The sequence below is a fragment of the Sinocyclocheilus anshuiensis genome, unplaced genomic scaffold (genome assembly GCF_001515605.1).
Source record: "Sinocyclocheilus anshuiensis isolate Anshui unplaced genomic scaffold, SAMN03320099.WGS_v1.1 scaffold131, whole genome shotgun sequence".
Classification (NCBI taxonomy): Eukaryota; Metazoa; Chordata; class Actinopteri; order Cypriniformes; family Cyprinidae; genus Sinocyclocheilus; species Sinocyclocheilus anshuiensis.
The window spans coordinates 186,944-211,612 of NW_015548193.1; the positions used below are offsets into that span (position 1 = coordinate 186,944).

At 36.4% G+C, this 24,669-nt stretch overlaps 1 protein-coding gene across 1 annotated transcript in view; it reads right to left on the reverse strand.

Annotated features, from left to right (window-relative positions):
* Window positions 1-24,669, reverse strand: part of LOC107653127 (galactose-1-phosphate uridylyltransferase-like) — a 145,282-nt gene that overhangs the window by 5,767 nt on the left and 114,846 nt on the right. Inside the window, exon 10 of the mRNA XM_016439763.1 lies at window positions 5,266-5,420. Coding sequence (XP_016295249.1) covers window positions 5,266-5,420 — 155 coding nt within the window. The remainder of the gene's footprint in view (window positions 1-5,265; window positions 5,421-24,669) is intronic.

Sequence of the window (24,669 nt, forward strand, 5' to 3'; positions counted from 1 at the left end):
CTTGGGCTCCACTCAACTAGTGTGTCTCTGTCGACACACTCTGGAAGCATCGCTCCCCTCACCATTGAGGGTTATTGTGAGCATGGCACTTTCTTTCGAGCGTTAATTCTTTCTGAGGAGTTGGATTCCTCGCTCCATGGGCTGTTCTTGTGGTAGTGTTGAGCAGTGCTCCCCTTTTATCGAAGGGTTACCTGGAATGAGCACACTACTCTTCTGAATTCGGAGTTCTCCTCTCACATGAGAAGTTGAGTTCTCTGTTTTTCCAGAGCACCTGGAACCAGCAGCATCAGGCGAATTAGGCCCTTCCTCTGCCTCTCTGATGCGCTGAGTGTTTGGCTAGCTTGCAGTACGCTTACCCTTTTGATTCTACAATCGCACTGTAGGTCGAGCCCCCGCTCGTTGAGAGCTCGGTTTGTGCTCCCACAGCTAAGGTAAACTACTGCTAGCCGTTCCAGCATTGGAACATGCTGTAGGTGTCTTTGTACACTTTCTAAACTCCACACTGTGGTAAGTTCGCACGCTAGTACTCTGCATTCTTTTATAGAATCCTGTATGGTAAGAGCTACGAGCAGCAGCTTCGTGCTCTTTCTGAGTGGTTTAAAACCCCGGTTCCGCCTTGGGCACCACTCCACCTATGTATCCTCTGGATACCTACTTTAACAGGGTGTTGCTACTAGGGGTCTGTTGAGACAGTTCCTTCAGCATATACAGAGAATGTGCAGTAGCCTTTGGCCGTAGGGAATAATGTCACTGACAGCCGTCTAAACGTCCCAGGGGCAACTCCCATGGCAATATGGTAGAGTTGGTACTTAGTGCTCGCCATGGTTTCTGGCATGCACTCCCCTCAGCATGGTGGTGTGGGTATACCGTTCCCCATAGCAACCCCTAGAGGACGCAGTTCGAAGTTCCTTTGAAAGGGAACGTCTCAGGTTACGCATGTAACCTTGGTTCCCTGAGTAGAAAACGAGACACTGCGTCCTCTAGGTTTTCTTGCTTGCTTCTGTATTGCTTGGCCCCTAAATTGCTGCTTGCTACTTTTTATTGTTATCATTTTTGGTGTGAATAAGCCTTTACAGTTGTACCTTGTGAGCCAGTTTTCTTGCCATGCTGCGGACGCAAGCTTCAGATGAAGAGGTGGATGATGTGTTCTCCCGGCGCCTATTTATACTATAGTCGTGCCGGTAGTGACGTCATGGCTGTCGCCGGCCAACGTGGTGTTGGTGTTTTTTCAATGTATGCTTCAGACACGGGTCACGACGAGGCGTTCCCCATAGCGACCCCTAGAGGACACAGTGTCTCGTTCCCTACTCAGGGAACCATGGTTACATAAGTAACATGAGACGGTTTAGAGCAACTAGTTAAAAATCACAAAAATTTTCATATTTGGGACTCTATCCCTTTCTGATTGATTGATTGATTGATTGATTGATTGATTGATTGATTGATTGATTGATTGATTGATTGATTGATTGATTGATTGATTGATTGATTGATTGATTGATTGATTGATTGAGATTTAATTGACAAACTTAAGTCTGAGGATGGTTGAGTGACCAACTAACCAAAATGTTGCGCACACAATTTCATGATAATTTTATCTGACACACCTGGATTTGGGTGTGCAAGGCACTATATTTTCTATTAAGTCTGGAGGTAACAAAAGACATTTCAGTCGCACTTTAGTTTAGTCAATTATCACCATTAACTAATTATTAACTTTGACTTTTGCCTCAATAAACTCCTAATTTGCTGCTTATTAATAGTTAGTAAGGTAGTTGTTAAATTTAGGTGTGGGGTGGATTAAGGGATCTAAAATATAGTCATGCAAAATAAGGCATAAATATGTGCTTTATAAGTACTAGTAAACAGCCAATATGCTAGTAATATGCATGCTAATAAGCAACTAGTTAATAGTGAGAATTGGTCTCTAAACTAAAGTGTTACCGACATTTCAAAGCATATTATTTCATCAGTGGCTCAAGCTGAAATGTATCTCTGTCTGTCAGTAATAGACCACTTCTAAATCAGTGTCTGACACTTCAGAAGGAAGCTACAATTTCATGGTCAAAGACACTATAGCTTCTCTGAGCAGCCAGCCAACTCGAGGAACCAATTATTTTCTTACCTTGGTTTGGATGTTGGCCAAGTAGAAACAGTACGGGAAAGTACTTTCACAACATGTTTCATCATCTCATAGACTTGAATCTCTTCTTCCCAAAAATACTAATGCAGAACTTGGTGTAACAGTATCAATATAGTTTTGTGAGGTACATTTTAGCAGTATATATCACTTTTCCTCCCCACTACTGAATCACACTAAAGGTAACATGAGACGGTTTAGAGCAACTAGTTAAAAATCACAAAAATGTTCATATTTGGGACTCTATCCCTTTCTGATTGATTGATTGATTGATTGATTGATTGATTGATTGAGATTTAATTGACAAACTTAAGTCTGAGGATGGTTGAGTGACCAACTAACCAAAATGTTGCGCACACAATTTCATGATAATTTTATCTGACACACCTGGATTTGGGTGTGCAAGGCACTATATTTTCTATTAAGTCTGGAGGTAACAAAAGACATTTCAGTCGCACTTTAGTTTAGTCAATTATCACCATTAACTAATTATTAACTTTGACTTTTGCCTCAATAAACTCCTAATTTGCTGCTTATTAATAGTTAGTAAGGTAGTTGTTAAATTTAGGTGTGGGGTGGATTAAGGGATCTAAAATATAGTCATGCAAAATAAGGCATAAATATGTGCTTTATAAGTACTAGTAAACAGCCAATATGCTAGTAATATGCATGCTAATAAGCAACTAGTTAATAGTGAGAATTGGTCTCTAAACTAAAGTGTTACCGACATTTCAAAGCATATTATTTCATCAGTGGCTCAAGCTGAAATGTATCTCTGTCTGTCAGTAATAGACCACTTCTAAATCAGTGTCTGACACTTCAGAAGGAAGCTACAATTTCATGGTCAAAGACACTATAGCTTCTCTGAGCAGCCAGCCAACTCGAGGAACCAATTATTTTCTTACCTTGGTTTGGATGTTGGCCAAGTAGAAACAGTACGGGAAAGTACTTTCACAACATGTTTCATCATCTCATAGACTTGAATCTCTTCTTCCCAAAAATACTAATGCAGAACTTGGTGTAACAGTATCAATATAGTTTTGTGAGGTACATTTTAGCAGTATATATCACTTTTCCTCCCCACTACTGAATCACACTAAAGCTAGGACATATAATTCAGACAAACAGTGTCCAAACTGTATATCCACTGGCTTGTAAAATGGGAACTGGTCACTTTATTGTGCTCACACGCTAACTTTGCTTTGAACTCGCCACCAATGGCAACCCAGCTCAGCAGACAGAGGTCAGGTCGACAGATAACCAAGCCCAATTTATCGCAGTCCAAACCATTCTCACTCGTTTAGCTTGAAGAAAAACAGATGTCCTGGTTTAGGACTGATAACACTCACCGTCTCCTGATAAATTTCACATTCAGGTGGACAAGCTGGGGGGAAATGGGTTTCCTGGGAGTGTGAAAAGGGCTTGGATTGCTGTCGGGAGTGGGGGGGGCGCTGATTGGACCCATGTCGATGTGACCGACAGAGTCACAGTGTGACGGATCAGCGTTGATGGCCAGTGTCCTGACAACCTCCGGATGGATGGCTGTAATTTGATCAAGCTATCAATCAATACTTCCAGATGGGCATCAATCAAGAGCGTAACGCGCTGCACCCTTATCCTCCTCACTTTGGCAGCCGAGACAAGAAAAAGGAGACAGGAAAATAGGGGACTCAGTTTCTGTTCGGCTCCCCTTCCCTCACTTGACAGCCTCAAACCGAGCAGGGTCACCCTGGCCTGGGTGTGCCTGACAGAAACACTTAGACGCTAGAAGAAAGTCCCACATGACTGGACACATTAATTGTGCAGGTGAAATAGGTGCAGAAGTGCTGGAAATATGAGTCATTGTGGATTAAACTAACTTCTAATGATACTGAGGACAGTAGATCAGTACCGCTGGAAGAGTCACAAACTGTTAAGCGTGACATTATAATAGTGCTTAGGACTCCTTTGTTGAAACCTGGCGGAAAACAACAAAAGTCACCTCATTTAAATACCTGACAGCAGCGGTTGTCAGGATAGCCGCTTCAGAAGTCATTTATAACCAGTGGTTTTGGAGAAACGGAGCCGAGTATTGTTAGGTCATGAAATCCCGGTATAAAAAAGGAGGTTATCTACAACTTGGGTGTTGAACAAGGAATAACTGGGGAGCTAAAGCTTAATGGAAACTCTAAATGTAGTGGAAAGATAAAAACACTCCTGAGTCAGGAGACGAATACAATCTAGAGGTCTGCATGGGCGTTAAACTGAAGCCCAAATCCTGCCTGTAAATGAAAACCTGTGACCTAATCTGAATGGTATTGTTAAATTTTATGGCCAAATTGGACATTGCTCAGTCGTTTTATTTCCTATCAAGTGAGTAGACCCATATGCACATTTACAGAGAGCAAACAGTCTGCTAAGAATTCTGTTAAAATTAAATTAAAATATGTTATATTTTATTATTATTAGTAGTAGTTGCAGTAGTATTAGTATTATTATAAATACAATGAAAGAAAATAATTATAATTTTATGTCCAGATGCAATTTGTTAACATAAAAAAATATTTATAATATATTTTAGATTATTATTGTTATTATTAATATTATAGAGAATAATATTTAAGTAATAGTTAATATTTTATTATTATTTAGTATTTAAGAATAATAATATTTATTATAAATATATTGTTAGATATACCACCAGCCTGCTAAGAGTTAAGATAAAAAATAATATTATTATTATTATTATTATTATTATTATTATTATTATTATTATTTGTTGCTGTTGTTGTTTATGTTCAAATATTCTTCTTATTATTATAAATAATAAATATTTAATTTCAAATATTATTCAGAATTAGAATTTTATATATTTTGCATATACATTTTTTTTAAGGAGCCAGCAGCCTGCTGAGTTGTTAAAATATATATTATAATATATTTTATTCATAATAATAGTAAGTATTATTATTATTGTTGTTGTTGTTGCTACAATGATTATTTTTTTCCACTAATTCATTATTTTTCTATATTAATTGTCTTTAGGATAGGATCATTTATGTGAAAACTGGATAATGCTAAATACCAAAGACTAGAACATGTTATTGTAAACATTGTCATTTTTGTACGTTTAGAAGAAAACATACCTGTTCAGGTGTAAGATCCCTCTGTTCATTAGCTAGCATCTCATATCCAACCATGAACTTGCGGATGGTTGTGGATCGCAGTAGAGGAGGATAGTAGTGAGCATGAAGCTGCCAGTGACTCATGTCTTCCTTTAGATGACTTCCTGTCGGGGCCCCTGGAGAGCAGACCACAATTTTGACCACACATACTGTACTAGAGTTGGACGATATTAAGAGAATCATCATATCTAGATTCAATTTAATTTAAAACTTTAAAGAACATATTCCAAACCAATTTTATTCCATAATGTGATGCTTTTTCAAATGAAACTAGATATTAAATGAAGAAGAAGAAAAAAAGTAGAGTGGGATTTTATCCATCAAGAATGGATTAGATGGTGAAAAAGGGTTGTTACACCAGAATAGAGGCAGAATTGAAAACAAGTTTGCAGTGGATTGAGGAGGATGAAAATGTAGTTCAAGGAAACAATATTAACCTCTTTCTGCTGGGAATTAAGATATAACTTGTATATAGAAATATAAGTTCAAGTCATCCTCAAAAGCATTGATGCTGTATGAAGCATGCTACCATATTAGTAACTTTATTTATTTATTTACCAACCTGTAATTATATATTATTATTGCTATAATTATTAATGGGTAACACTTTATTTTAAGACCAATTCTCACTATTAACTAGTTGCTTATTAGCATGCATATTACCAGCATATTGGCTGTTTATTAGTACTTATTAAGCACATATTAATGGTTTATTCTGCATGATCATATTTTAGATCCCTTAATCCACCCAACAGCTAAACTTAACAACTACCTTACTGTTTATAAGCAGCAAATTAGGAGTTTGTTGAGGGAAAACTTTTAGTTAATAATGAATATGTGTTCCCTATTCTAAAGTGTTACCCATTTAGGTAAGGGATAGTTACCCCAAAAAATGAAAAATCATAATTAGCTCACTGCCATGTCATTTCAAACCTGTATTTTCTGCATTGAAAAAAGAAAAGAAAAGAAAAGAAAAGAAAAGAAAAGAAAAGCTGTCTCTGTGTCTTTTTGTCAATAATATTAAAGTCAATGGCGTTCAAAATAACAGTGGAGCCGACTGACTTTCATTGTATGTATAAAAACAGTTTATTTATTTTTTTAAACTATGCAAAATTGTCTGAATTACAAAGGATTATTTACAATAATAGTCTAAAACAATGGCTTAGATAGCTGTCATTTTAGAGGTGGACCGAGTTTATAAAGACAAACGTTCAATTTCTGGAATAAGGCTGCGTGACGAATCATGCAAAATAAGGCCAAGAACATTTATTAAGAAAGTAATAGGTTCTAGTTTAATTTCACATTGACTTCAAGAATGATGTCAAGACCTCTACTGACTGATCTTTGTGAAGAAACGAAATTTCAGTCATTCCCATTAAGACGTTAAGACGCAGCACGCGATGGCTCATTAAGTTTACTACGTGTTTCATTTTCAGCAACAGATCAGACAGAGCAAAAAAATGCTTGCTATCCCGATGGAGGACATTCTCAAAATCCCTCAAAAAAATAAAAAATGACTGGGTGCACGATTCGGCCCGATCAAATTGACTTGACATCCATCTGTCTTACAAGCGAAAGAAGTGTCTGCAGCTACATCAAAGCTGAATATGCTGGACAGAGCAAACCGCAGCACTGGGCCTCAGCTAAAACCTTCATTAAAAACCCAGCCAACGTACAGTAACAGAGCCTGTGAACGTTTGGATGCCAGTGGCATGCGAGACATCTCTTGTAAGGTTTCATGGTGCATATTAAGTTATAAAATGGCTGTGAGAACCAGCGGTTTGGCTGTCCGCCCAGTCCCAGATCCCCCGCTCTTATCCCCATTGTAATGAATGAAAAGCGTATCATGCCAGTTAAATCAGATTCATCCTGACTGCTCCAGTGAAACGGCTGTTCATTTCCTTTGCTGACATTTTCTCCACTGCCTCATGCTGGCTGGATGTTACTGGGTTTGGATCAGGTCTCGCTTCCCAGCACTCACATGCTCACACGTCTCTTTCTGGCCCATATTGGGTTTCTCCTCGATTTTGTTGACTTTCCTGGTTTACATTTGGCTCTCAGCTCTCAGGGGTTAGTTACTTCAATGCAGTGTGAAGGTATGTAGTGATCGCTGGCTAACAGCCATTTTTGTCCCGTGCCAGTGAAAATAATGTAAGGCTCAGATTCTCCAAATCTGTACTTATTGTAAACAGTCTGAACATGTAAAAACACTTGGCACAATGGCCAACAATATCAAGTTCGGTGATCTGAGCTCAATAAGACATTCCACGTCTCTATTTAACAATTACAGAGATGTCATCATTTCTAATAAAATTGTGAATGTTGCATGGAATCTGCTTTGAACAAGACCTTCCTATAACAATATTAAAGGTGTTGTATGTAATTTTTTTTACTGTACTAAAGCATAAAAACACTATAATACATTTGCAGATATTTAGGAAACATGCTAAGTTCACATACTTGTTTCCTGAAAAACAACGCTAAAGCCAGTTATAATACTTTGAATATGTGCATTCTGTGTCGGAATGTCTGTTTTTGTTTTGGACTGTGTGATTCCGCCCACTTGCAGTTTACCCAATAGTATTTCAACACCCCGGGTTGCCAGTTTGCAGAAAACACAGCATACTGCAGCCATGGTAGTGAGCAAACAAACTGGGTCAAAGATCGCAGACTCTACCCAACCTAAAAAGCCTCAGCATCCATCTAAAAAGCTCAATGACCACAGGAATATTAAAACGCGGATAAATCAACTCATCACTTTTACAGTGTAAGGTTCGTCACCTTCCATTGTCAGTTGTGCTGGTTTGTGTTGTGTATCCTCAATCTGACAACCCGCGTAGGTATTGAGTCTGCGGTGGAGGGGGCAGGAGAAACAATATTTTCAATTTAGACTGCAGTACCCATTTCAACCACTAGTCATTATTACATACTGCACCTTTAAAATTCATGAATAATGTTGAATGTTAATAAACCATCCAACTGAAGGCTATGCGCTCAGGACAACAAGTCTAATCCAATATCAATAAAAAATAATTAAAAGATACTGGAAAAAGATATGGCATGGAGTGGGAAACTGATCACATTGTTAGTATTCATTTTTTAATAAAGCAATAAAGTCATAATAATAAACACTAAATACTGTATAAATAATAGGGAAGACCAGGGTTAAATGACACAGTGCTTACTCTTATATTTATTTATTTAAAAGCTACTGAACATTAATACCATTATTGACCAGAAAAATGCAGTTTAAGTAACTGAGGCTGCAAATGGGGCATGTTGTCACACTATATGGGGTAAGGGGGTAAAAAGGTCAGCAATAAAACAATTATATATATGTTAGTTTAATGTCTTAATTACTTTTGATATCTACACAGTACTTAATTTATGTATTATAGTATACGGGATTTATAGAATAACATACATGGCAACCTCATCTGACTTTTATGAAAAATAACCTTGTCCTCAGAACATAGTTCAAAATTTTGTTTAAAATCTCTCTCTCTATGAGATACCTGCCTGAATATATCCCAGTGTAGCTTTATTGTGTTTACAGCTATTAAAAATATATATGATGATACTGACATTTTTGTTTTCAGGTGAAAAGCCACAAAAAAAAAATGTCCTTATCTGAACTCAGAGTCTGAAACAAACATACAATACCACTGCTAGAGAAAACGTACGTTTGTGTAATTGGATGTTTGACTCAACATATTAGTTACTAAAATATTAATTACTGACTTGTAGATCCTTCTAGCAACTTCCCTAAACTAGCCCTGGTTTTTTTTTCTACAATTCTTCTTTCTACAATTTAAAAGAAACACACACACACACACAAACACACGCGCACACACACACACACACACACACACACACACACACACACAAACACTACATTCTCATAACCACCAATTAAAATCAAGGCTGAATCACTACTAATTTGGGTTGCCTCAATAGCGGTGACAATAGTGCATCAAAACAGAGAAGACTCTGCTATCTTCTTGCAAAGAAGATCAGAAGTTTGCCCTTAATAAAAATAAGAGCAGTAAATACAGTGAATCTCAATTTCAGGCAGGTCCTCACACAAATCCTCAAATACATACACTACTTTTTAGCATTTGATAGTCCCAGCACCTATTTATTAAGCTAAATAAGTAATTTTATGCCTCACAGGAAAGAAAAAAATAATAAGTTTGGAATGACATGAAGGCCAGTAAATGATTACTATGCCTCTAGATCCTGGATTTAATACATCTTCAATTGACTATTTTTGCTTTAAAGGGGTCATATGATGCTGCTAAAAAGAACATTATTTTGTGTATTTGGTGTAATGAAATGTGTTTATGTGGTTTGGCAGCAACAATACTACAGCGAGAATAAAAGTCACGCTTTCTTTCTTTGCGTGAACATTTGGGTGGCGTTATGCAAATCTTCCCGCACAGTGATGTTGACATGTCGGGGCTTGTTTAAACGAGGCGTTTTAGGAGGGCGTGGACTAGTCTTAACTTTTATTAAGAATATCTCTTTGGGTTTGAGACTTTAGTCTTTGCAACTTTAGGGATCTTATCTATTCACGAACAGCTTGTAACACTCCAAAGAGAAAGGAAAACTTGAAATCGCATCATATGACCCCTTTAACTGAAATATGTCCTTTCTATGATGAATAGAATTGGCTAAATAATACGGCAAGCTGAATTCAAGGTATGCTTTTAAAGCCTTAAAATTAAAGTCTTCACATTTCTTATCCACAAAGGTAGGCTATGTTTACTTGTTTGGAAAGGCTGAAGCTATCTAATAATTCCCAATTTGCACCGCCGTGCAGAAATGGCCATAAAACAAACAAATTCCATGAGAGTAAAAGCAGGATTTCAGTGCTAAGAAGTTCCACTAGTTAGGGTGACTGGCTGGTCATTTTCTCTTTGCAGTCTGAATAATGTGCCATGACTTTTTATCATGTTTCTCCACCTAAATATATGAACCCATAAAAGAGGCCTCCAATATCCTGATTAAATTATTCAATGTGAAACGCATTTAATTTCTTGCTGAAAAAGAGGGGTTGTTTATTATATAAAGTGTGAATGATGCATAAATTAGAGATAGCTGTGGTCTGCAGTACGGCCCACACTTAAGCTCCAACAGCCTTGAGTGATGAAGCTAAAACCTGTTCAACATGCTCAGTGTTGGGGAGTAACTAGTTACATGTAACGGCGTTATGTAATTTAATTACAAAATAAATGTAACTGTAATCAGTTACAGTTACTAAGAAAAAATGTGTAATTAAATTACAGTTACTTATGAAAATGTTAACGATTACAAAGGGGATTACATTTGAATATTTACACACTTCCACATACAGATTTAATTGATTTCTTTCCCAAATTGCCTTGATTACTCTGAGACATAATTTCCGCGATGCGGAAAACACAGACTGGTTCGTAGAATCCAGTCATAAAAACGGAATTCCTATAGCCTAAAGCGGACGGAATATGCCACATTTTGGACGAATAAATAAAAAATGTGTAATCTGTAACCTATTACATTTCTAAAGTAACCTTCCCAACACTGAACATGCTAGATGTGTCTAAACAGATTGAAAGCCACCTGGTCAGACGGACTTGCTGATCTTGCAGACTTTTGCTCTTCTTGAATTTAATCAATATATGTTCATCTGCTATTACAGAGGATAATTATGAAATGAATACTAACGTCTCTGGTGGAGGTCAACATTCTTTGAGAAATTATCCCTACTGAAAAAATGTTGATAGCAAAAATACAAATGTTCCCAAAACATACCTGAATTAAGAAAAGGTTTGAAGTGGTTCTTTAAGCTAGTCACAAGCTTAAAGGGATAGTACACCCAAATAATTTACTCATCCAAAGAAGATTTTGTTGTTGTTTTTTTTTGGTAACCAAACAGTAACCAAGCTATTGACAGTAGCCGTTGATTTTCATAACATTGTTTTCTGTACTATGGAAGTCAATTTCTGTACTACGGAAGAATGTTACCAACATTCTTCAAAATATCTTATTTTGTGCTCAACAGAAGTAAGAAACTCATACAGGTTTGGAACAACATGAAGGTCACTAAATGATGATGACAAAATGTTAATTTTTGGGTGATTTATCACTTTAAGGCCTGTTCACACTAAAAGTGTGTTCATGTTTACCACTGTTCGGCAAATTTTTGCATGCAAAATCCACATCATCAGGAACTTCACATACAGGTGATGGATTTCACCAATGCAGATATGGCACCAGTTCAAGTTGGTCACGCCATCACGCGATTTCTTCATTGCACTGTTCTTCAACAGCAAGCTGTTTGGTTTGTGCATGAGTTGTGCTTCATTGCTACACTATTGACAATGAACAATGGACCTTTATGCCTATGAAATTTGGCCGAAATTAGACGAAATTGAGGATGCAGGTGCTGGCAAGTAAGCGTGATAGAAACCATAAAGCAAACATTGGGGGTGCAGAATCACACTGAGATAGGAATGTGAGAATTCATATGACTAATTGCAAGAGGGTCTAGCTGCAGCCTTGCACTTGCACTCTCAGACTTGCACTCTCAGACACTTGCGCTTCCGCTAGCACCCATACAGCAAAATGCTTAATGTTGTATAATAACTGACTATGATAAAGACAATACAGTAGCCTATATGTCTTGTTGTTGACTCAAAGTATATACAGACCAACAAATATGAAAATGCATTTTGAAATGCATTAAGTGATTTTAAATGGATCAACTCCGTACAGGCAAGCAGACAAGCCCAGAACGCAATGCGTTAAATTGCACGTTAAACATTTTCCTCCCATAGAAAATCATTATAAATGCAAGTGACGTCACTAGCGGAAGCGCAAGTGTCTGAGAATGCAAGTATGAGAGTGCAAGTGCGAGGCTGCAGCCAGACCCTTCTCACTAATTGCAGCATAGACTAAAATACATATACATATAAAATACAAATACATATACTAAAATAATGACCCCATTACCTCAGGGGGCACATAACAAGTTTTGACAGAGGTCTGTCAAGGGAAAGACACAGGTTTATCAAGGGAAACCGTGCAGTGGAAACTACATAACAGGTAGTTTCACATGTATGGGCACCTGGTAAGGGGGTGACAAAGGCATATAACACAAGTACTGAATCTGAAAAAAGACTCCTCCGCTGAGTCTGAATGCCACAGGGTGCTGGAGGAACTCAACCAGGGTTCACCCTTCAGAGGTAACTACACTGGAAGAAGATATAGCGCACGTATCCACAAACCAGAGGAATAGAGCCACAAACGAGACACAGAGCCAGTCCTCCCACAAATTACTTGTTCAATCCCAACACACGGGAGGAAACCAGTTCAACCCGGAGATTATAGAATCTCGTGAAGGTATAGGTGTCGCCCAGAACATAACCAGGCCAGGGTTTCAGGATAATGTGAGAGTCAACTGGCCCAAACACAAGGCACAATTTGTTGACCAAAAAGAGCAGCTCATTAACAGTGAAAGTCACCATGCTGGTAACACACAACAAAGCTGCGCACTAATTAGCCTGCTAACGCTACCTCCCTGGCTCATCAGAACGCCTTTGTGCCTTCAGTGACAAAAAATATATATTTTCTTTACCCAAACTAATGAGCTCCATTGGAAATTTAACAACAAGCACGGGACGCCATGTGTAATGGTGTCCCTTATTAAATATGACTTTCCCCACTTCTAAACACGAAATGAAAGTCGAGGTCTCCTAAAACTAAAACACTTGAAAGTGAAGCTTGAATATTTCAGCTGCAGAACAGGATCTTATTTCCTATGTTGGCTTTTGGAGTGAATAATGACCTGGACAGGTTGCACACCTCACTTTTTGTCATTTTCTGACTGGGTTTTCTATTACGAAGAGGAGAGAAACATATTATACTCCCTGTGAAATCCTCAGCTCTCTGTAGGAGTTGCTGAACAATCATTGAGTCCATCTGGGCCCATTGAACCTCCTGTCCATCAGATACTAGATGTTCCTCACACACTGCTAGCATCAGATGGTCAGGACAGCTGGACTTTAATTAAGAGCTGCCACTGCTGAAATCTTCTGTGCGCATATGAACAAGAACTTTTACAGATGCATCATTTTACATAATTAACTAGATTTATATTTTTGGAAGAAATTATACATGGTAGGTAGTGATATGTGATTATTAGGGAGTGTGTGTGTGTGTGTGTGTGTGTGTGTTTATTTTTATTTTTATTGCATTTAATTTTTTTAACCTGTTGCTATGTGGTTGCTAAGGTGTTCTGAGTGTCTTTTAACCCATTGCTATGTGGCTTGCAGAGTATATATATATATATATATATATATATATATAGTATATATATTTTCCCCCTTTTTTCACTTTTTGTTTTTCAGTGGCTAAGGTTTTCTAAATGACTTTTAAGCCCGCTGTTGCTATGTGGTTGCCAGGGTATGTGGTTTCCAACATGGTAATGCTGCATCCTAATTCGCCTACTTATACTATGCCCTAAAAGTATGTACTCTTTTTGTGAAAGAAAAAAAAAACACACTTTTGAGAATGTTTCAGTATAGTACAGTAGGCAAGCTTTGAGACACACTACTTGACGTCTCTGTTGCTTAGTTACGTACATTTAAACTGCCCAGTCAATCATCTTGTCATCCACATTTAGTTTAATTTAATTTCCTACCGTACTGGAGAGCAATGAAGAGGCACATTGATCTGCCAGTCACGGGTCTATCATGCCGAGAACTCTCCTCATGTGTTTGCATAACGATACATTTAAAAGTTAAAGACCAAATGTATCTTTATAAAAGTTCACAATGTTGTTGCAGATTAAATATACCACAGGTAACATTATTATTATTTATTTATTTTCATCAGGTTAGATATTGATTATTTATCACATAAACTCTTTGCTCTACCTGCCGATCAGTCTCACATATCCGCCATGTTTGTATTTTTTAAATTTTTTTATTCGTGTTAGTAGTTTTAATCGAATCCTCGTCCAACACGCAATGGGTTGTGGGCAATATTTGCCACTGGAGTGTGCACGGATCTGCACTTCGAATTTCTACCGGAAATAGTAAACCAACTGGGTACCTTTGGAATACTCATTTCACATACTATGATTTGGGACATACTAATTCTAATTTCGAATACTATTTAGGATGGATAGTATGCAAACTAGGATGCAGCATAAGTGTTTGTTTGTTTTACTTGTGGTTGCCAGGGTATTGCTATTCTGTTGTTAAGACATTTTAATAAGTGTTATTTTTTATACCCATTGCTATGGTGCTACTAAAGATTCTAAGTGGCTTTTATCCTGTTGCTATGTGGTTGCCAGGTTATTGCTATGCGATTGCTAAGTGTTTTTTAATCTGTTGCTATGCTAGGGTTCTCTGAGTGTTTTCAGTACATTGCTTTGTGGTTGTGAGGATGTTCTAGGTGGTTGGTTGAGTGCTGCTAAGACGTTGCTACCCTGCTGAAAAAATAAAAAATAAAATAAAATATAAATCTAAAACCAACCTAATGTGGGGAAACGTCCCTACAATAACAGTGTAAAACTTGTATTTTAAAGAGTCTATGCCACGAACTTTACATATTTCACATACTTTTGAAAATCCAGCGTTTAGTTGATCCTGATAAGCGCTCATTGTCACAGTTGTAAACACGACGGCTTTCTTCTTCCATGAGGGGGTTTGGCGTCACGGCCTCTTTGTTTCCAGGCGGAACGTTAAAGAACGCGACACGCACGTCTAGCAGGGTAGTGGTTAAGTGGCTTAAATAAAAAAGACCCCACCCTGATTTTATATGATCTTCTGGTCCCTCTTTCAATGCAAATCAAGGGGTTGTTTTGGCATGTTTTATAGTCTACCATGCAACCTTAGCAAGCACCAATAATGAATACAAATAAACGTGCTGTCTGTCTGTGCCTCAAATCTGCCGTAACCTGATTTGTATCCAGTCGTACTGAGAAAACAAAATTTCTAGCCTTAACTGTTCTGACTGTGGCTTGTAAACAGACCTAATGAAAATAGCTTGTTCCCAACTTAATAAGGCTTCATACCCATGATGCAGAGCTTAGGAAAAATGCCAGTCCTCATCTCTAGGGCTTTTACTGTGTAGTTATTTTTATTTATTTATTTTCCCCCAACTCTGCATGGCATGGTTTTATCAAAACACTGAATTTTAAATGCACTAACTAGCACTTGGACTAACACTGTAGCTCCACACTGTGAGACAGAATAATAGTTTTAAAATGCTAGAGATTAAATAAATAGATATTTTGAGTACAGTATATACTTAAATGTTCCGTTCGATATAAATTTTTCGCTATCTACACCAGCTACATTGCCCTTCCTTTTTACAAGACTTGCATGATTATTAGTATTTGGCCGAAAATAAATAAATAAAGAAATACATACATACATACATACATGCCTAATTTAATCCTATATTATTAGCAGTATTATTATCTTTTAATAATATAATATTATACTATATTATTATATTAATACTATTAATCTTTTAATACTATATTATTCCCAAATACATAAATAAATGCCTCGTTGAATGCTGTAATTGGTTGTTTTTATTAAGTGTAACACAATAATATAACACATTACTTTGAAAGTAACTCTCCCCAACACTGACTCCAATTGTTTCCGTCAAACATACATTTATGTAACTTGTCTGTTTATATATGTAACTGTTTCTGTTTCTCTAATAATTGTGAAAATGAGACATTGCAAATATTTTTCATTCCCACTCATGTGTCTCGTGAAGCACATTGTTAATGAAGCCTGAATGTCAAGCAGAATTCCTCCAGTCATTCGTTTCCCATGTTCTGTCGGCTCCTCCCGGCCCCTGTGAAGGGAAGCGCTAAGAGCCAAACTTCTGTTCAGCCGTATCCTCCTCTCACACTCACTTCTGTAATCTGCTCTGAGCTCCAATTCAGACTCAACATCTTCACTGAAAGGCACCATGGAGAGATGCCATCTTTAGTTGGGCGTATGGCACATCAATGAACGAATGTGAGCCTTATAATATGATACAATAAACGCAGATTATTAATAGAGATATGAGCCCTACAGTATGTGGGTGATGCTCTCAGTTAGGAGCACATCTCTTCTCCCAGGATAATTTAAAAAAGGAAAAGTTTTAAATTGTACATTATAATATATTTAAATAATCCTTTTTTTTTTATTTGCCAGGATTTCTCTATATTGGGAGATATAGACCTTTTTAATCCAATATTATTTTTATAAAAGTGTTAAAATAAAGAAGACTGTATTTGCATTTTTCCATACAAAATATATTTATATTATATATTTTAATATTTATTAGAATATTATATTTATTAAAATATTGATGAATATTTTTTGTTTAATATTTTTAATATTTTTTCTTTTTCCTTTATTTTTTGCTATTATTTATTATACGATTTTATGAACATATATAATATAATAAGATGACATCAAATATACAATTATAAAAATAAACAAATAAAACAAAATACAAACATGGTATTATTTATGTGTGATATTTATAAAATGTATAAAATATAGTATTAAATGTATTAAATATTATTTTTAACTTAATCAAAATTCCACTTGAAGGTTAATTAAGGTCATGATCAAATCTTTAGTCCAGGAGATGTGATAAATGTTTTAATAGATTAAAGATCGTTTTAGGAACTTTTCAATTTCAAGTAGTCGTATGTTACTAGATTGAAGAATCACCAATGAAACGATGGAACTCTAGTGTGCACAAATGCATTAGTAAAAGATATATGAGTCATTGAGCTCAATTTGGCAGAAACATTATGGAGGCAGATTCATGGTGACAAACATAATTCAGACAGAAGCAAAGTAGAGTGGGATTTAATATCTGGATGAATTACATATCAGTCTCAGATGAACAGAAACACTTAAATGTTTCAGAGCTCAAACCTGCAGCCTGTCCTGGTGTTTTAAATGTTTCTCTGATAGAATAGGCCTAATATCTGTGCAAGAATGATTTAATATGCCTGGCTGCTTATTCAGACAAGCCTGACCATGGCATATTAGGGATGATGCCATCACTTTCATGAGGATAATTCATTTGTCGGGTATGAAATGGCCTGTGGATCCGAACGACGGAGGATAAGAGGCATGAGGTTATGGTGGGAACTAAAGCAACCCTCTTCTGAAGATTTACTTCACCAGAGATTCAAAGAAGCAACTTTATTACAGAATAGAACTGAACACACTTAAACTAGGCTGCACCACATAGTGTGTACTAAACACTAGGCCTTCAAGACAAATAATTCTTTGAAAGTTTCAAACTAGCTGTTTCTCTGACAGAAAAAAAAAAAAACTGGCGTAGATCTGACAATTTTTCAATCTCTGATGAGATTCATTCTCAGAAATTGACTAGTTTCTATAATGATGGAAAGGCTTTGACAGCTTCTGCAGATGGTGTCTATGCTGTTGAAAGACCAACCGTTAAGGCCAAGTACACACTACAGGAAAGAAGGTCAGAGTCCTGCATGCATTTAAACACTCAGTTTCTTGTTCTCTGTCATGTTGACAACCTTATGGTGCACACAACAACCCTCAGATGTACGTCTTTCTCATCACCAACTGCAGCTAAGATCAATAAGTCATCAAACAGACTTTGCCAACAAACAAGGTGGAGTATAAGCAAAGACAAAGGGCCGACAAATTTAGTACATATATAACACTGTAAACAATTACTGTAATTTTAATGGTAAAAAATGCTGTACTTTGCTTACAAAAAATGGTGAAAAACTTAATGTACTTTTTCATAATTTGTGGTATATAGTGAGGGAATCAGTAACAAATCAGTAATGATTAACTTATTGAGTCTGATTATTAAGCATTAATTTACAAATGAATCAAGGCTCATGACTGACTCATTAAAAGTCATTTGTTCCCTAATTGGACATCATGGCTTGTGCTGGGTTGGTTATTGCGTGCGGTAAGACAATATCTGACAAAACCACATATGGACAATTTTATTTAACTAACACTATAATTTTGCCACATTTATGACCACTTTAGTCACAGTCTGGAGCCCTGCTTTGACTTGGTCAGAGATTATTTGTTGACCAAGACCAGTCATTTACAAAATCTAAATTATTTCACAATCTTCAACATATTCTCAAAATGTTTCTTTGAGGAGACAATGCTTAAAAAAAATGCCATCAGTCTATAATGTCACTGAAAACAGTGTCGCTACATCTAGTAATTTTTCTACCTCCCAGTGAGATTAATTTTCAAATGCAACTAGTGACACATGAGGTTACTCACTGCATATTGAAGGAGAGGCTTTGACAACTTGTGTAGGTGGTTCTACACTGCTGATAGGTAAACCAATAGGGAGAGATAGAGAGAGAGAGAGTGATATAACCATGTGTTTGAACAAAAATCATTGTAGTTGGCAACACTCAAATATTCAACAAATATTTAATATTTAACATTCATAGTGCTCACCGAGCAAATGAGCTTATCTTTTTATTATTTTTATTAAATCCCACCTCTTAATACTGACACATACTTTTGAACCATACTATTGTTGCCTTACATCCAATTTCAAGTCAATATAAATTGCTTGACATCATGTTTAGACAATGTTGTGGGTTTAGGGGGAAGTCGTGGCCTAATGGTTAGAGAGTCGGACTCGTAACCCAAAGGTTTGGGTTCGAGTCTCGTACCGGCAGGGATTGTAGGGGTGGGGGGTGACTGTACAGCGCTCTCTCCCACCTTCAATACCACGACTGAGATGCCCTTGAGCAAGGCACCGAATCCCCAACTGCTCCCCGGGCGCCGCAGCATAAATGGCTGCCCACTGCTCCGGGTGTGTGTTCACGGTGTGTGTGCACTTTGGATGGGTTAAATGCAGAGCACTAATTCCAAGTATGGGTCACCATACTTGGCCACATGTCACGTCACTTTCACTTTTTTTACACTTTGCAAGTACATACTTTTTTATCATTACAAGTATATCAAAAATTATTCCTTTTTTTGACACACTGAAAAATGTAATTCGATCAGATACAGCAGAAATTGAATTTACCACATTTAAAAAGGTGTCACAATTTGAATCTCAAAAGTATTTTTGCTGTTGACACAAATGTAACAAGATCCAAGATTGGTTTACAGTTTAAATACAGCCAACAAACTCAGTGTGAGAGCAGAATCTAAGGCTAAGACTGAAATATTTTAAAACAAATACTTCATGCTTAAGAAGTTATTTCCTTGAAGTTTATAATAATGTTAAACCAGGTTCCCCCCTACTCTCCCCCCAATCAATAGCTACAATTCCCCTGCATTTTGTTCACAGTGCAATCAATAAGGCACTTGTCCATCTGTTGGCAATGATTGTGTTTGGTCTTTCAAGTGTAATATCAATACTACAATACCGTTCTGAATTCATCATAAGGGCTTTTAGAAAATGAAAAGTTCTACATTCTTATTTAACAAATTCTTAAACCCTTTCACTAACCCCAAAATATCTTAAATAATATGCCCAAAAAATATTGTTGGGAATGCTACAAAATAGTATTGTTTGATTGTAATAACCAGTGTTGGGGGTAATGCATTACAAGTAATGCAAATTATGTAATCAGATTACTTTTTTTCCCAAGTAACTAGTAAAGTAGCACATTACTTTCTAATTTACAAGGAAATATCTGAGTTACTTTTTCAAATAAGTAATGTCAGTTAATTTGTTTTCCCATGTATTGACTGACAGCTCTCCTGTCCCCAAGTTGAGAGAAATCGGGAGTAAGTGCAGAGGCGTTGTGTGTGCGCCGTGTGAACATGATGTTACTGTAGTTCTAGACTAAATGTGAACATGCATTTACTCATCTCACTTGCACAGAAACAGTATTCCTCAAAATGAATAAAAACAGTGAAACAGTGAAACCTGCAATAATTAATTGTATTAACCCATTTTATTAACCAAAGCCTTTGCTGCTGATCATTGATGATCCAATTCAACCATACTAATAAGCAAAAATAAGCCTCCTATTCTTCATGCAGTCCAGTATGTTTGAGATGCGGCCTCTAGTTTCACCTGATGTAAAAGCTGAAGCCAAACCAGTTGAGAATCACTGATCCAGCAGAGCTTGACTATCTGTCTGGTTAGCAGACACATGAGAAAGGTCCTCTCCATCTTTCTCCAGCGCTCTAAAGGTTATCTGATGTCACAGGATGTTCTCTTATCTGTCATCAGAGCGTTTGTCCTTGACTCCAGAGGGTTTCATTTATTTTCCATGTATGACCTCCATAGTCCACAGATCGAAGCGCTTAAGGCATTCACAGCCAAATCCACAAAAAAATAAGACAGCTCTTTCAAGCTGACAATCTTCTGTACATCTCAAATGTCTGTTTCACTCTTGAAAAACTTTTAAAGTAAATCTATAAATGCTGAATGCTTGTTTCTTAACAACACCATACCTGGTAGATTCAGAAAAAAATCAATTCGGCCCAGAAATCCAACACCTTTTTAGCAAAGATCACCCACAAATGTCTGCGTACACCAGCCACGGTCATTATATCTGCTCATCTCACTCGTCTTCAAATCCAAAGTCCACCTTTTAAAACTTCTATTGCTTTGCACTGCAGTTGTTTAATGGACTGTCTCTTCTGATTTCACAGGCTCCATTACTGCCATTAAAATAATTGCAAAGCTCGACTACACACTCCTTTTGTTAAGAAGCAGGAGAGGGATTTGACAGATGACTGCTTCTCGCAATTATCAGCTGGAAATTAAAACTCACGTCGCTGATATCGCAGGAACAATTGTGGAAATGTTCTGTAGGACCGAAACCTGGCACTTCATGTTTGTTTCTGTGATTTTATATTTTATTTATTTATGTTGGGAGTGAGAATGAGGAGGAGGTTTAAGGGGGAGTGTGAGAAATCACTGAGCTGGAGAATAAAATCAGAACGCATGACGATTTCATTCAATTAGGTTCTTAAAGATGAAGGAACGGGAGGAGAGATGATGTAGGGTCTCACTATTGGCCGCTCTCGTGTGGCCCTTCAGCGTGTTATCACACATTGCATCTGACTTCAATTAAGCTCGTGAGTAGCAGACCAAAATCTAATTTAGTCTTATATCTTGCAGTATTTGAGGGAATTCATGTATTATCAGATCTGTAATCTATTATCTGATCACTGCTTGCTTTGGGGCAATTAACAGGTGGTGCCAAATCCGACCTGAATAAACGACAATAGTATAAAATCTATAGGGGTGGGTGGCATGATTAAAATCTTCTATCACAAAATGTGTATGTGATATGTGTAGAGGTATAGAGTATAACACGATACAATTATTATTATTATTATTTATTTATTTTTGCTGGAAATTTAACAAAATATCAGTAATACTTAAAGCCTTTATATATAATGCATTACATAATAATAATAATAATAATAAAAACATGACAAATTCATCATCAAATTCATTCATCATTTATTAATTTCTTTAGGAAGCTGATGCCAAAAGTTAAATTAAGTGCAACGTGATCTCACGAGAATTTGTATGTATTTTACTTAAAATGTAGTTCTACAAAACATACATTTACTTGCGTTTGCATAGACACTGAAATGTACAATACTGACGTATTTACAGCATCTAAAATGTCAATTATTTACATATGAACAACTTTACAGTCTTACAAATGAATCCTTATGAATACTGAAATCACTGCATTAACATTTTGTTATATTGTATTCAGTTGTCATATTAATGGCATTTTTGTTTTCAACTGCATTATTAAATGAGGTTTACTCATTTGCTTAATATGAAATGATAACATTTCATTGTTCTGATTTCTGACGACAACTCGTTTCAAAGAATACATCAAATTAAACAAAACTACACTTTAAACCCTTAAAATTAATAACATTTCTGCAATTGTTTAGCCATTCCTTACAGTGGGTATAAAAAAGAATCACCCCTCTTTAAAATGATCATATCTTGTTGCTTTGCAGTCTGAAATGAATATGGACAGCAGTATTTACTCAGTGCAACTTATAACATCCAAGTGAAAGATATAACACCAACATGTCAGAAAAACCCCCTCTTAAAAATGACTTGCAAACTCAATCAGGTGTAGCTAATCACTTTCTCAATGGCACACAAAGCCATTTGACTTTCAACTGTGATCAGCTGTGGTCATTTTGATTAGCTCAGCATAAAAAAAGAGCTTTCTTGGAGCATTTCAGTCCTTGGTAGTGCAACTGAAGCAATCAATCAACTATGGGTGGCAAGGCACTGTCAAAAGATCTCCGGGATAAAGTTGTGGACAGGCACAAGTCAGGAGATGAATACAAAAACATTTCCAAGGCTTTATCAATGCCTAGAAGCACAGTGAAGTCTGTTATTAAGAAGTGGAAGGTATTTGGTAAAACACAGACCCTCCCCGTATCAGGACGTCACTCCAAACTGGATGAAAGAGCCGGAGGAAGCTGCTCAGAGAGGCGACCAAGAGCCGACAGCAACTCTGAAGCAGTTGCAGGAATTTATGACAAAGAGTCATCATTGTGTGCATGTGACAACATCACAAATTCTCCACAAATGTGGCTTGTATGGGAGAGTTGCAAGAAAAAATCCACTTCGCAAGAAAAAATCCACTTCTCAAGAAAGGCCACATGCAGTAAGACTGAGCTTTGCCAAAACACACCTTGAAGATTCTGAGGCAGATGAGCCTAAAATTTAATTATTTAGCCTCAACACCAAACGATATGTCTGGCAGAAATCCAATACAGCTCCGCATCCAAATAACAGCATTCCTGCAGTAAAGCATGGCGGCGGTAATGTCCTGTTATGGAGAGTTTCTCTTGTCAGGATAGAAGGAAAAATGGACGGGGCAAAATATCATCGAATTCTTGAGGAAAATCTGCTGCTAAAAGAAAAACTAAAAGAAGAAGAAAAAGAAGTAGTAGTAGTGGATCGGGATAAAAAATCTTGATAGTTTCAGCGATTAACAACTTGCAATCTGCTTCACTTCACACAAACCTACTGTATTCTGACAGAGAGGACTGTGGCTGCAACCATCATCATTTGGACTACTTTTGGTACTGCTTCTGACATTTTTGCAATAAATTATTGTGATCGCACTTGTCTGTCTGTCATGTTTTCTTTATACTGTACATATTTAAAGGGTAACACTTTATTTCGATAGTCCACTTTAGACATTCTACTAACAGTAAGTAACTTTGCAACTACATGTCAACTAGCAGTCATTAGAGTATTACCAGACTGTCTGCTTAATATCTTCTAATACTTTATTTTGATGGGTCCACAATATACAACATACTGACTATCAGAAACTTTGCAAGTATATGTCAACTTATTCTACTAACCCTAAACCTACCCTAACGGTCTACTCTGAGAGTTAGTAGACATGTAGTTGCAAATTAATGAGAATTAGTTGACATGTAGTTACAAAGTTACTTATAGTTAGTAGAATGTCTAAAGTGGACTATCAAAATAAAGTGTTAAGAGGTAGGAGTGGGATTAGCATCTCAAAATATATTTTTAATGCTATATTTTTACTAAAACGGTCATTTCTGCATTCTTCGGTCTATTACGTTTTATATCTTTTTATATTCACTATAAAATGGCTAGGTTTAGGTTTGGGGTGTGCTAAAGGGTCTAAAAATCGAAATCGCTTATCAATAAAATGTTCAAAATGCATTGATAAAAATATATTGTTTGTAAATATTTTACGATTTTTAGCTGTAAATATGTTGTAATTTTACGTTTTAAACATCAAAATTGTAAGTTTCAGCATCAATAAAAATGTACAAAATATAAGTTTTGTGCTTGTAAATGTTCCGTAGTAATACCTACGTATAAACAATGAGATAATGTACAGAATGTGAAAAAATAGTGTGCTTTTTGAACATTAAAGCTAACATATTCTATTACACCTAATACACAAACTAATCACCTTTGAAAATAACGTCATATGACCCCTTTAAAGGCTTCAGTTAAGTTTTATTTATTTATTTTCAAGTGGTAATGAAAGGTACTTGTGCTTCATTCATCAATTTTATTAATTTATTTAGGAAGCTGATGGACCAAATGCCAAAAGTTAAATGAATTAATATGAATATTGTATGGAATATTATATTAATATTAATTCAACACCTAAAAGTTAGAAAATATATATTCTAGAATACAATATATATTTCTCCGTTATGTTTTAGTTCTAGTAATAAATTAAAGGGGGAATTTCATCTTGTAAAAATATGTTATGATGGGTTTCCAAATCCTTTAATAATTCTGAACTGATCCCTTCATTAAAAAATAAAAAAATAAATAAATAACAATCAACTGGATCTACAC